At 37.7% G+C, this 15499-nt stretch overlaps 1 protein-coding gene across 6 annotated transcripts in view; it reads right to left on the bottom strand.

The window, feature by feature from the left end:
• Positions 1–593: 593 nt before the first annotated feature.
• KIZ (kizuna centrosomal protein) overlaps positions 594–15499 on the bottom strand; it is a 108862-nt gene continuing 93956 nt past the window's right edge. For all 6 annotated transcript variants that reach the window (XM_043512166.1, XM_038396414.2, XM_043512165.1 and 3 more), the window contains 3 exons: positions 14521–14620; positions 5582–5622; positions 594–896 (listed from right to left, as the gene is read on the bottom strand). In XM_043512166.1, coding sequence (XP_043368101.1) covers positions 793–896; positions 5582–5622; positions 14521–14620 — 245 coding nt within the window. In that variant the 3' untranslated portion in view covers positions 594–792. The remainder of the gene's footprint in view (positions 897–5581; positions 5623–14520; positions 14621–15499) is intronic.

The following is a 15499-nucleotide window of genomic DNA, read 5'->3' as shown; positions in this document are numbered from 1 at the left end:
CCTCCCCTCCATCTGACGTCTCCAGCAATCTCTACTTGCCTTTTTTTAAAAAAAAGTAGCTTATAAACAGGTTTTAAAAATCCACGACCAGTACAGAATCCGCTACATTTTGTAATTAGTGGGAGTAACCTCACATTCGTTCTTATTTTACCGTGCCCATTGTCTTCCCACCCTCCTAATGTGTGTCAAACTCTCTTGTGAATATTGTTTTTAACAAGGGGCTCATATCTTACTCTATGTATTTGCACAGTGCCATGCACTGTGGGCCAGCAGGGAGGTCATGGATGTGGGCTGGGAGAGATGCTGATGGTGAACTGGCTCTGACCCATAGTCGGAGGAAGAGATGTGACAGAACATGGACTGATCCAACTCCCAACCCCCACAAAAAATGTTACCTCAAAAAAGTTCAAAACATCCAGAATAATAATAGGAACTAGAACTGAGTCTGATAATAGCACATAGATAGTTAAGGAGATACCATCATCTTCCTTCCATCCGTGGGGAACAGCCAACCACTGACACACACATTTTCATCAGCTGATTTTTGTTGAAAAAGTATGGACAACTTTAAAGAAATCTGTCTGAATTCAAAGTATTTCTTAAAATATATGTTTAATAAAAACACATGTATGCAAGCAAAGAGACATTGAACATTATTTGTTCAACATTTATACAGCCAAACAAGATATTAGATACATTGCAGAAATATGGACCCAAACACACAGAATAAAACTGCAGTTTCTGCAAGAGAATACAGCTTACATTTTCCCACCTAAGCACGTGTTAAATACGTTAGTCATAGAAGTCATCAAATTCATCTGCATATGTATCATGGGTTTGTGGACGCAGAGCGGCTTCAATTTCTGAGTTGCTGTCATCAGACTCACCCCAGAAAGCTTGGAGAAAAAAAATTAAAGCAAATAATAAATCAAAATGTTTTTATGCAACCATATATTCACACACACACTACAGAAAGCTTTCCTGCAGCAGATCAGAATTAGGATAGACAACAGCTTTTCGGAAATGCTATGCAACTCATAAGAACATAAGAGCTGTCACCCTGGATCAGACTACAGTATCTTGCCCCCAGTATCCGGTCTGTGACATTGGCCTGTACCAGCGCATGAGGGAGAGTGCACAGAACAGGGCAATTTTGGAGTGATCCACTCCCAGCTTCTCGGTCTAGGATCACCCCGAGCAGGGGATGCCATTGATGGATTCATCTTCCAGGAACTTATCTAGTTCTTGTTTGAACCCAGTTATTGCCATGGGATGTTGTGATGCCAAAAGTATAAGTTCCACAGTCAGTTGCATGTTGTCTGCCCAAGTCCTTCCTCTTGTTTGTATTAAACCTGTTGTCTATTAATTTCATTGGCTGACCCCTGGTTTTTGTATTGTGTGAAAGGGTAAATAACACTTTCCTGTTCACTTTCTCCACACCAGTCATGGTTTCATCTTGACCTCTATCGTATCCCCCCTTAGCTGTCTCTTTTCTAAGTTGACCAGCCCAAATCGTTTTAGTTTCTCCTCATACGGAAGCTGTTTCAGAACCTTGATCATCTTTGTTGTCTTTCTCAGAACCTTTTCCAGTTCCACTGTATCCTTTCTGAGATGGGGCAACCCAGAACTGCACGCAGCATTCAAGATGTGGGCGTACCATGGATTTATATAGTGTCATTCTGATATTTTTTGTTGTATTTTCTATCCCTTTCCTAACAGTTCCTAACATACCATTAGACTTTTTGACCGCTGCTGGGTATAGAACGGAAATTTTCAGAGAACTATCCATGATGACTCCAAGATAAGTGAGCTGTAGCTCACGAAAGCTTATGCTCTAATAAATTTGTTAGTCTCTAAGGTGCCACAAGTACTCCTTTTCTTCTTGGGTGGTAACAGCTAATTTAAAACCCATCACTGTTTTAGGCTCATTATATAAGTATAGTTGGTATTATACTCTTAGGTATGAATTTCCAACACACTGTGTAGCTTACAAGGCTTGTTATTTGTTAATTGGATTGTTGTGCACAAATACTGCATGCTGATTTAGAAAGTCCCCCTTCATTGTTTCTCGAGGTAGTTTGATAAAACAGTTCCACTCAAAGCAATTTACTTGACATCTGCAGTCTGACTGAATAGGAGCTTTGTCTGTTACACTCCACTTTCTCTAACTACTCGACCCTGAAGTGAAGTCACAATCACACTGACATCACAGATCTGGCATGGAAATGGCAGTGATGTCACAAATAAAGTACCACAATTTCCCTGCAGGATCAAATAGGAATATACCAGAGAAACAATTTAAACACAGATGATTTTGGGAATCAGCAAGTGTAGCAAGAAATTTACATAAAATAATAGAGAAAGGAGCATTTTAATTCTGAAGTAAATTCATTCATTTCAGCGCTAAAGAGAAAAGCATGAGCATTACTGCAAGTTTAAAAATGGGGGCGGGGGGAAATACAATGCACTTGAAGGAGAAATGGTGACAAAGATTTGGTTCAAGCCGGGGACTTGTCAACTCTTTGTTTAATAATTTTAACTCATTATCTTTCATTCTAACGAATACCGTGTAATAACCTTTTCCCTAACATTTGCATGTGCCGGCATGTTATAGGAGGGTTGCTCATGAATACAGGGCTGGCTGCTGCTGGGAATATTTTTAATAGGAAAAGAGCATGGAAGCATTTTGTTTTTAAAACGATAAACAGGAAAGTGACATGGACTTTACAGAAAGCTAGGAGGAGGAGATGGGGCAAATTGTGGCCCTACTGACTTTGGCAATGTCTTAATATAGGGTTAAAAGCTCCTGTCTGCTGCTGCAAGCACAGGAGACAGCCTACAGCAGGAGAACCCAGCTGGGGGAGGAGAAGCATGGAAATGAGGCTGCTACCTCCATGGCACATTCCTCCTGCTCTTCCCAGTTGCATGGAAACCCCTCTGCAGGAGCCCCATGGGGGTTCTTCCATGCTCCACCAGGTTCTTCCCCCTCCAGCCTGGGGTGCAAAGTGGCACAAGTTAGCACAGCCTGCGTGTGCAGTAACTATTTCAGCTTGACCCTCTCTCTTGTGCAATCCTCCACTCCAGATGGGCTTCTGGTGGTGGCTGCTTGATCTCAGCAGCCATACTGCCCGGGCAATGGGAGCAGGGAAAAGGAAAGTGGCCTCCACATACTTTTATTTTAACTCATTCATTCTATTAAAAAGGCCTCAGAGCTCTTAGTGCTTTGGGCAATAATTAAAAATACAAACCATCTGCTGCCCACAATTCCTGCAGGCTATTCCCTTCCTCATACACCCCTGACTCCAGTGGGTTAGGGGTCTGACGCTTCACCTCTTCAACTCTGGGTTCCACAATGGGGGCAAATCACCCAGCTTCCCTAGCCTAAACTCCACAAACTGGCACTCGCGGCCTTTCTGCTCCATTGCGGGGGAGTCACCAGCCTAGCACGGTGATGGGAGTCTTCAGCACTCTTCAAATCGGGATTCGTCAACAGCATCCCCATCACGGCACAGATTGCCCATTCCAAAATATATTCTCTGTTGTTAGGGATTAGAGGGCCAGTAAAGGTGGACTCCAGACACAAAACAATCAGGTCCCGAAACTCCTTTCATTTACAGCAGGGCAAATTGGGGTAACTCAACCGAAGGCAGTGGAAATATGTTGGTGTAAAACTGACGTTAGAGGAGAATAAGGCATTCATTGTGCAATCCGTCTATAAAAAGGAAGCTCACTTGCACATGCAAAAATGCATCATTGCGCACATACATTTGTGCACACAGCTACAGAAATAGCTCAACACATTGCTGGCAATTCTACATCGGATTTACGTGTTCAGTTGTGAGCTGGCACATGGAAACTGATTGTTTTATTTTGTTGCTGAAGTGCAACCCTTGAGAGCAGTACAAAGTCTGGGATCTTCCTGATCCTCAACCTGGTTCCAGGGCAGGGACTTGGGCATGTTCAGTGGAGTCTCAGACTGCATCCAAAACAGCCCTGCTGCCAGAAGCTGGGAGCAGTCCAGATCTGTTCAGGGTAAAAGACAGCCTAGGATGACTAATGGTGTGTTTCATATCCACAAAACAAGGAACATTCCCCCTAGAACTGCATTTAGTCTCTGAGGCTGCACAGTCCCACTGTCCTATAAAATTTCCACAGACCAAGAGCCAAAAAGGTCCTTTTTATTTCTATAGTTCCTTAAGAGTTAATGTCTTCAGATCTTTTTTGTCAATTGCTAAGGTTCCTATTGCAACAGGCTTATGATACAAATTAGATCAAAAGCACAACAAAAAAGACAACAGACGGAGGTGGGTGTAGGAGAGTATTGGGGAAACATCAGCAGATGCAAGGAAAGGAGGCTAAGTTTGCCTGTAAAGAACAAATCAGTTGAATAAATTAATTTGCTGTGTCTCTTGGGAGGTTACGTAGATTTTTTGTTTTTGTTTCATTCAGGGATTGATTTTCACTCTTTACAAAGCTATGCTTGGTGGATTGTGATTGAAAGACTCCAGAGCAAAATGATTACACAGAGGGCCTGAAGTGGGGGGGGGGGGTGTCGAATGGCAGTGGAGGGAAGACTGGTCATGAAAGAAGGCACAAATAGGAGAGTGGGAGAAGAATGTAAGGGGAGCCACTAGGCAAGAGGCTTGAGGGGAGCAAGTGGAATGTCGTAGAGATGAGAGAAGGGACAGTAAGCAGGAGCAAGAAGATGTCCAGCACTCTGAAAGGTAAGAGCCACTCGCTTAAATCTGATGCTCAAGGTGAGTGGATTGGGCCCCTAAACTATGCTCAGAGGCTGACTGTGATAGCTCCCTATTATGCAGCAAGAGTATTGCAACTGATGAGAGACAAAGGAATTGCCATATAGTTCAGATCTGTGGTCTGTCTAACTCAGTATATTGTCTCTGACAATGGCCAGCACTAGATGCTTCATAGAAAGATGCAAGAAACCTCTCATTAGGCAGATCTGGGGTGATCTGCCCTTTCCATTACATCTCCTCCTAATCCCTAATAGTTAGCGATTGATGTACACCCCAATACATGAGGTTTAATACTCCTTTAAAATTTGTTAGCATTAACTTTTATAACACAGGACATTCTTGTTATCCATATAAATGTCCAGTCCTTACTGAATCTTGTCAAGTTTTTGGCCTCAGCCACATCCTATGGCAAAGAGTTCCACAGCTTAATTATGCATTATATTAGAAATTATTTCTTTTTACTGGTTTTGAGGTTGCCACCTTTCAATTTCATTGAATCTCCTCTGGTTGCAACTGAAGAAGTGTTTTTTTACCCACGAAAGCTTATGCCCAAATAAATCTGTTAGTCTTTAAGGTGCCACCAGACTCCTTGTTGTTTTTGTGGATACAGATTAACACAGCTACCCCCTGATACTCTGGTTCCTATGTTATGAGACAGGATGGACAGAAGCTCCTAATCTACCTTCTCAATATTATTGATCATTTTATATAGTTTTATCATGTCTCCCCTTATCCATGGTGCAGATTCATTACTTTGGCTTGCATATACAATATAAATTACATTGAGAAAGATGTTTTTAAATAGCATAATATTTGTTTCTCACCTTTGGATTTTATAGTGGTTATTCTCCTTTTGCTTGTATTCCTGCAAAACAAAGTGATATTTACATATTCAGAAGATGGTAAAACAGCATTAAAAGTTTAGGAGTCAAATCAATGCTTCTATCCAAGTTAAGATAGTAAATTTTGTAAGTTCTATAACTGCATCTCTATTTTTTGGATTAAAAAAACAAAAATAAAGGGTTCAAGGCATTTTAGGATGGTAAAGTTTCATGCACAGCAATGACATTCAGGGCTAGATCCTCAACTGGAGTAAGCCAGAATAGCGCCACTGAAATCAACGCTAATTCACCCAGCTGAGGATTTGGCCCTGAATGTCCTTGCTGTGCATGAAACCTTTACACCTTTTATAATACAGGACGGTAAAGAAAAAAAAGGCAAACAAAAACAATCTCCACCAAATTTCCTTATTTCCCTTGTTTCCAAAACTGTTCTTAGAACTTAGCTACTGGGTTCCCATAGCATCACCCATGTCCCTATGTAAATGTGCAGCCTTTCGGCCACCTTTGATCTACCTTGATACATATGCAGTTGCAATTCCGTTCTGCTAAATGACTGATCTTGTGTCTAGAGCATCATAAACCCTTTTCACTGCCTCAAACAAGCTGGAATCATTTTGATCTTTTGTGTGCAGCATGTGTATTGTGTTGGTGCTGTGAAATAATCATGTAGGGGGCAATGATGTAGGAGAATTAACTGTTATATTAACAATCCTGTGATAAGCACTAAAAAATAGCTTTTCAGTTGACTTTCATAAGGAAGGTTGAATAGGAGATATTTGTGATATGGCTGTTCAAACTGTTGAAATATAAACAGATGTCAATTTGAAACCCTCGCGACAATTAAAACAGGACTTATTCTTATATCAATTATTTTGAGATTTTATACACCTGTATTCCATTAAAAGAGAGAGAGAAAGAGAGAGAGAGAGAGAGAGAGAGAAAGAAATCCTAAAGATAATGATTTAAAGCCAAGGGTTTGAAAGAAATATTCTAATAACTATCACTATTTCATTAGTCAGTGAAAGATCCTAAATGTCAAAACATTTGTACAAATCTCTGAATATTCCTTTAAATTTTTTTTTTTTTTTTTTTTTTTTTTTTTTACTATTTTACACATTTCTCTGTCTAATTACAGAGGCTGACACTGCAAATTCTCACTCAAGCAAGTCATCCCACTGGCGAGTAAGGGCTAAAGGACATGGGCTACATTTACTACAATCTACTAATGAACAACTGAAAAAGATAAACTTAACTGACAAGCAAGAGAGCAGTTTTCTTACACTCCAACGATAACATGTTTTACCCTTTTAAGTAAAAGAAATATGTTGTGTCGTGTAATAGGTTATTTTATATTTCTGTTGAACTTAGGCAAAAATCCTAGAAGGTCTATAATATGCTAACTGTCCTCACTAAAAATGTCTCAGTGAAAGTTCAACCAAAATATTAAACTGAAGAGTTTACATTCATATATATGTTGTATATTACAAATGTTAAAAACCTGTTTAGTTACCAGTCGATACATCTTGTTGAAGCAAATTATTTTAAATTTATTAATCTTACAGTATTAATCTTACATTTTACATCATTAAAACGAAATCCATCCGAGACCCTTAGTCATGAATTTAAAAAACTCTTGCACACACAAAGCAAACAGTACCACATTTTGCCCTCTAAGTGAGGTTCATTAGACGTTCAGCTTTACAGCCTCAGCTCCAGTTCAACAAAGCACTTATGTTGATGGCCATCCCTATTCATTTGGCAATGAACTTAAAATATGTGCCTAACTTTAAGCACATGCTCAAGTCCCTTTTACTTTAAGGGGTCTGCACGCGTTGCTGAAAAGGGGCTGAATCTGGGGCTGAGGGCTCAATCCTGCAAGGTGCTGAGCACCCTCAACTCAACATTTAATTTAGGAGTTAACATTCCTCAGCATATCTCAAGGAGGCACTCTACACCTTACAGTTTCAGGCTACAGAAATAGATTTCAGGAGATGCTATTCTGGTTCCTGGGATAGAATCAGTTGCCACCTGTTGCTGAGTGAGGTGACTTCTGTGACGGACTGTGCGAGAACCATTTAATCTTTCATGTATTTCAGCAAAGCAAAATCACCAGTTGATAGCCGCTGTTTACAGTCAGTCTGCTTCTTCATCTTCCATTATCAATAAGTGAGGGTTGATTATTATTACACCAGGGTAGAGAGTTCAGGATGCCTCTGTGCCTGGCTTCTTTTGTCTGGCCCAGCCCCAAATACATACAAGACAGAACTGATCACCTGGACCCACATCCTTGAGTATGCCGGAGGATCACACTGCACAGCTCGATAGTGTGGATGGAAAACTGGCCTTTACTTTCCCCAAATTTTGGGCTAGCTGGGTTTCAGTGGTCCCCTTCCAGAACTTAAAGCAGCATGAAACCAGCACTATGTTATGCTTGCTGTCAACGGCCTCAAGGGGACGAAATGGGAGCCAGGGATGATCAGGGCTATAGGGAAGCCACGATCACAGGACCTATGGGGTCAGAAGAGAGAGGAGTAGTGTCCGAGTCACTCACGTGGCTCTAAACACCAAAGGATCTCTCCCCACTGGGATGATTCTCCCATGGCTGATTGCACTGACTTTAAGACCAGAACCCACCAGCAATATGGCACAGAGCAGCAGCAGAGAATCAGGATCTTGGCCTTGATGTGGTAGAACAGAAGATAGACAGCAAGCAACATGGCTACCGAAATAGGCATCAGAAGAGTTTTGGTAGAATTCTGGGACAAATTTGGAAAGTCTTTTATGAAAACATTGGCTTGTAAAAAAGGCTGGGGTATCGTTAGGAAATGGGAGACCAGAAGAATGGACAGTGGAGAACTACTGACTGTTCTGAATTCAGAGTTGCAAAAAGAAAACATATGGCAAGTCTCATTTCCTAAGCAGCATCCTGAAATTAAATGTTGGCCAGTACAGAGAAAAGATACAAAAGCTCTCTGTATTCCAGAAGGTTTATATTCTGAATCAGCAAATACAGTTATGACAGTCATCATCGAAAACTGCTTTGGAAGAATTGTAAGGGTCTATAAAGAAGATAAGTTGAGGCAAATTTATAGACTCTCATATATCTCTCTACATGCTTCAATTTCTCTAAAATGCATCCTAGCATGGAACCAATGATGTCAAGGTTCTATCAAAAAGCAGTTTAACATCCAAATGCAAATCCAAATGCATCTATTTTTCCTCTAGACCAAACCCCCATTTTGATGCCTATTTAATCTGATAAGACAAAGCCCTATATGGAAGATGCTCTGAAAACAAAAAGGAAGTGAAAAGTTCTTAAAAAAGAATATTTTTCCCCATAAAGAAAATTTTGATAGAGGTGGTCTAGATTCCCTTTGGTACATACTACCAGAGCGTATCAAGTCAAATAAGTTTCAGTGAAAGACAGAAAATTTTCTTTTATTTCTGTGCTGGATACATCTCTGGCAGAGAACTTGTTGAACCCTTATACTGTATGTTAAGTGAAAACAAAAATATGTTCCATCAGAAAAAACAAACAAAACTGAAAAGAACTTAGTTATAGCAACACTGATATTCCATAAAAACATGCCTGGAAGTAGATTGGCTAATCTTGTAAAATAGCTTGAAGCCTGTGTGAATCTTCCTTGCAAAAGCATTGTTGAGACACAATATTGTGCGGTAGACAAATAGAATTGTTTCTTTTTCACAAGACAGTTCTTAGTAACCCTCAGAGTGAGAGATAGCAGGTATAGAATTTCATCCCAACAATGACTTGTAATGAAGTTGTGGTCCTTCTCCAAAATTACTCATTTTTCAAAAATGTCTAAAAAAGCTTATCATTGATAAAATGTAAGCCTGACTACTTAATTCCAGTCTTCATACGGTGACAAAATATCTCTATTCCTGGGAAGTCATATTTTTTTTCCTGTGAATTAGAATAAAAACTAGCTTCAACCTGGGCTATTATTTCCTCCTGAAAAATAACTCGTTCAAGATAGGTGCAACTGATAAAGATATTTTTCTGTACTTTTAATAAGCATGAAAAAGAACAGTTGCCTTATTTCTATTGGATCATTTCCGAAGAAAAACCAGACAAATGTACTTGAGGAAGATAAATGGAAAAACTTAAACAGAGAGAATTATGACATGAATCTTGCTTCTATAAACTACATCCAATAGTAATTTAATTAATAATAGAACTGAGGACTACATTAAAACTGAGGCTTCCAAGTGCAATCACATCTGAATTATGATATAAAGATCTAAGACGAGACAACATATGTTTAAGACCAGACTCTACACCAAGACCAGGCACTACACCTGGAAGAACTGATGCACAAAGGGTGAAATTCACCGAGGTGCAGTGGTTCCATACAAGGCCTGCTGGACCATTTAAACCCCATGGTGGAGCTGTGTAAGGGGAGCATGTGATGTGGGTGCAGAGGCGGCCTCCATATTCTGTGTATGGTAAAGGGAATCTCTCTGCCAGCCCTCAACAGGCCTGAATCATAGGGGAAGAGAGGGTATAGGGATCATGAGCCATCAGATCTGCATTAGGGCACATCTTAAATCCTCTACACAAAAGACTCAGCGGGGCAGTGGTGGCTATTGCACACCATAGGCTGGAACAGTGGCTGCTGAAGAGTTGTGAGTTTAGGGTGTGTGGGAATTTCTTCCTTTCTACTACCACTTAGTTCCATGCACAATGCTCATGTAAGTCTAGCTATGTGCTGGGAGGGATGAATATTCACCCAGCGCATCCTGTTTCCTTTGCTAACAGCAAAACCACAAAATATAAAATTGAGAATGAAAAAAGTCTCAGCAACTGTATACAACTGGTATCAACTTGCTTTTTATAGAAGTTTCATAAAAGGTCCTGACTAATCAACATAAGAAGCTAATGATACATATAGTTAAGATTTAGAAATCATGCATTACAGTAAGTTTTGCATGTGTCATGCTTACACTACAATGTCAGAAATACAGGCCTGAAATCAATTATTTATAAAATGTTTACTTCTTTGCAAAGAGCTTGGAAGATTAAAAGCATTATAAAATTATGTTAAAATAAATCACTAATCAAAGATCTTAGTTAGGCATTCATTCTCTTATGCATCTTTGTGGATAAGTGTAAATATGATACATGATTTAGAATAAATATACTCAAGTCGTGTTACTTTCAAGGTTTTGGATCATTATTCAAGTCGATATAAACTTTCTAGAAAATATATACACTTAACCTCATACCTAAACTCTGTAGCATCTCCTTAGAACTTCAGACAAAAAAAATTTCTTACAAATCAATTAAAAAATTGACAAGAACTTAAGAAAACGGGAATTAAGGGCCTCAAAATAGTACACATTATTAACTTGAAAAAGCAGGATGAAATTTGGAAGCTGTTTTAATTTAGCGAAGTCTGAGTGCCCCCTGATGGTCAAACTGACTACCTACAACACAGTATGCTGTGGCATTTAAGATTGCATGTTAGTTACTCCCTCATTATTAAATACTTCTTTATAAAATAATTAAGAGGATGAATTGCAATTGGCAGATTATTCACTTAGAATAAACACAAAATTGATAAAAATGCAGCTTTTGCTTAAGAAATAATTTGTACAGAATATATACAGATTACTTCTAAAATACAATTTAATCACAATTCAAAATACCTTAGAGTGTGTTTATATGTTGACAAATTAAAAATCTTATTTGTTTACCTTAGTCTACAATTTATCTTTAATCTTCAGATCATTCTGAAATGTGACAAAGCAAATAAGCCCAAGAAAAATAAACTGCCCGCATCAAAATACAGAATTATCCAGAATGCTAGTGACCTCCACTGGCTGATTCTGTTGCTACAAGACTACAAAATGCCACACACATCGTGTTCTGCCCTCTGCTTTAGAGAAATTCAGTCATGACCTTTTCTCCCAAGTAATTATATTACTTAACACATTCTTTTCTTTTGGCAAAATATTATACTCTTCAAACTAAAGTTACGTCTCAGGCAGTTTAAACATTCTCAGTAGAGTAAATGAATCCAGGAAAAATAGTTTTATAGCTAAGGCAAAACAGGACAATATTTGTGGGAGAAGAGGAAGCTCTGGCATGCACCTCTGAACAAAAGGGAACAAGTGGTCTTTACTCAGAGAGCAGCTTCCTATTAAGACTCACTCCTTCGTACATTATGCCTTTCATCCCCACTCAACCACAAAATGATTTTGCTGTAGGAAATACAATAGCAGAAAAAGATTTACATTGAAAGAATCTTTAATAATAAACTGTTGCAGATCTGCCTACTTCCCCATGATTTATAATACAATAAATATCGGATTCTATTAAGTCTCATGCACTGAAAACATTGCACTGAAAAACTGCATATAAAAGAACTCGATTCTTCCCATCTCCAGGACCATAATAGTGAAATGAGCATGTATAAATGTGCTAAGAGTATCTCTTTGCATCTTTTATAGCTTGTGTGTATTAATCTGTAAAGCTTATTAAGAAAGTCATTGCTATGCAAAGCAGCACCCAATCTCTTTCTCTTGCTTTTCAACAGAGTGCAGTGTTTAGCCAATAGGACTGGTCCTCTGCCCCTCATTCCGCATTCATAACATGCAACATTTGCACAATGTATCTCTCAAAGGCTGCTGAATAGAAAGCCTTAATACTCATGTAAACAACTGCAAACCAATTACTTAATGAATCAGGCCCACACATAATGAGGTGCCAGACAAAGAGCTATAAATGCATTTTTGCGCCCAAGCCTCTGCTTTAAAGTAAAATCCCTCAGCTGTAGTTTGGGCTTAACTGGCACATCATAATTATTGTCTCTAGGACATCAGAGGAAGCCATTTTTTTTTTATTTAGGTCCAGCAGGGTCTTTTTCGAGGTCACTCATCAGCTCGGTGACAAGATAGAGCAAAGAAGAATTTTTAAAAAGTACCCCAGCAGTACTACACTGTTATGTTTATTCTCAAGTACTGGTTTCGAGACCACTTGTAAAAGCAATAAAGCACAAGAAGTGACTGCAATAAGTGGAATCCTTAAATGTAAGCCTCTAAGAAATTTCACGGCATCCCAACCACAAATAAGCAACCACCTGAGCTCTCTATTTCCAGTTCTTTCATACTTCTTTGGGTACTTTACGCTTCCAAATATCTTTGTAAGACAGATGTCAAGTGTCCAGTAGCAAATGTTACTAATAGTCTTTATGTTGAAAAGGCAATATTATTTCTAAGTTATTAGGAAAATAACTTTATGATACCACTTTAAAAATATTTAAAATATCTTAATCCAGGAATTTAGTTTTAAGTGTTTACTTCTAAGAGACGAAAGGAATGAAATTATAAAGGCAAAGTAAATGGTTTCCAAAATCTGCCTAGTGTGCATGTGAATCTGAAAAGGTAAAATTAAGACTAAAGAATTTTACATGAATAGCATTTAAATAAATGTTGAAAGTTGCCAACATACATTATAAACCAGCACTGTAACATGCTAAACAAAGTAAAATGAATGCCTGAAAATATTTTTGCATAGTTCATTAAATTGTACATATTTTCTTAAAAGACCCAAGACCTGCATTTTAATAATCACATTAAGGGCCTGATCTTTCTCTCACTGAAGTCAATGGGAGCAGAGGCTAACCCAAAATGTATAAACATGGGGCTTTTAAAAAAAATTACATAAACAAACTCATTTGCACTTCATAACATTAGGTTTTATTTACTTAGAGTATCTGTCTCCCAAACAGAAATTAAGTTACAATAAAGGAAAGTTTAATCATCTTAAAATGGAAGGTTTTATTTTAAACAAAAGCAAAAACCTACTTTGTCAATATTTTACATGTCTTAATTATTTCACATGAATAAACTTTATTGCATTGAAATAAGAGAAAATATTGTGATTTTTAAAATGAAATATAAATCAGCACAAAATAAGAAATTAAGATTTCTTCTAAAATTATCTTGGAAATGTTTCCTATGACAATTAATGTCACCAATAAAAACATTACGAATATTACAAAGTGCAAAAGGACGTAGTAAACATTCTGTAAATATAGATAAGATTAAATAATTCATCAAAATGCTTAAAAGTATTTTATTGGCTGTCATAAATGGCAGTTTTCTGACAAGGAACCACATACTAACAGAACCCACTAACTGTGATGTTTTAGTAAGTATCCAGATTACAATCTAAAGCCAAGCTAAAATTTCAGGAGATGGAATATAATACAACTATCAGCTATTTTCTACTGTTTCTTGACCACTAATTTGACTGCCATTGTTTGATTAGTATTTCATGTTGATGACAAATTCAAGGAACATCTAAGATCACACTGCTCAAAGAATCAAAAGGAACTGCTGCAGTTTAACAAATCTAAAAAGATAAATTGCACCTTTAAGAAAAAGGCAAGGTCATTAATTAAACAAACATACTCAATTTGAAAGTAAAAGAAAAAGAAAAGCAACCAATACTCCAGCATCAAATACTTTTTAAAAAATACGTATTGAGCTACAGTTAGTTTACTTCTCAGCTACATCTACAAGAAGAAACATGCCACTTTATTTCTTCAAGACTTTATGTTTTATGTCTGCCCTTTTCCTGACAACTTCTATTGTCTGGTCTCTAAGTAGCCCTACTGAGAGCAGCTGTACACGCTAATTTGTGGTTCACTGAGATGTCAATTGAGTCTTAAAATGAGAAAACAACAGCTGCAAAACAATACCTGACTTTGGTGCAAATATTTTCTAAGGTGTACTAAAGTTTAGGTTGTTATACTGAATAAACACAAATACGAACCTTAACCCTTGTTCAAGTCACGAGAAAAATAATATATATTCAGAGTTTTATTCATTTTCTACTGGCACTTCTTACTCTGTTAAAGCCATTCAGAAATGAAATGGTCTAATGACTTTACCTTGACAAAGGACTTCTTCCTTCACTAGATGAAAAACTAGCTTCAGAACTGATTTTGTTGATTTTCTTGGTCTTGAAACTATTGCTACCGATATTCAAACCTGTGGTAAGTATAAACAACAAATGTAATCATTTAGAAAACACTTAATTAAAAGGTAGTCCACACAGTAACTTCTGACTTACAGAAATCAATGGAAACAGATATTATTTAAGCAACACAGCACAAGAAGGTGTCATGGACTCTGAAATCAATATTGTATATTGTAAAATAACTGTTCACTATGTGTTTTTTTCTTGTGATATTTTGGAAGAAAGTACAATCGAATAGTATCAAAGAGATACCATTTTAAGAGTCTGTTTTAAAAATGTACAGTGATACTGGAACAGAATGCACTAGCAAAATGTGTCCCTGATATTTTTAATAAACTGGCCAATTCAATCTCCATTGCTTGGACAGGGGCATTCCCATGGGATAAATTTACTTTATTTGTAAAACAAAATAAAAAAAATCCTCATCCCTGACCCCATTACCACATGGGACTCTCTTTAAAACCTATCCATGTCATTCTATTATCAGTCCTAACCTCTGTCAATCTGCACAACAAGGAGTTGACTCACACTTTAGTTCTGTTTCATTTGTTTTTACACCTAATGTTTTATTCTCATGACTTGGCAGAACTGACAACAGTACAACACTGACAACAGTACAACAATCTCCTTCAGACAGGTGGAAAGTTATTTGTAGAAATAACTGCACACTATTAGTGCATTTTTGCACATTTTAACTAAATTTAGAAAAACAGCCTTTGGGGTACTGAGATTCTGTTCCAACAGCTGTATTTGCATCATTTGTCAATTTAAGCAAAATCTCACTTATGTATATTTTTTTCTCAATTGCTTTCTTTTCCCTTTTTCTGAAATCTTGTTTACTTAGGTCACTTATTTGCCTTCCTCTTTCATTAGAATTATTTTCAGAGGGC

Source organism: Dermochelys coriacea, chromosome 3, assembly GCF_009764565.3.
Source record: "Dermochelys coriacea isolate rDerCor1 chromosome 3, rDerCor1.pri.v4, whole genome shotgun sequence".
In the NCBI taxonomy this organism is placed as follows: domain Eukaryota; kingdom Metazoa; phylum Chordata; order Testudines; family Dermochelyidae; genus Dermochelys; species Dermochelys coriacea.
The sequence above is the reverse complement of the archived record's forward strand: the minus strand, read 5'-3'. Positions and strand labels throughout refer to the sequence as shown.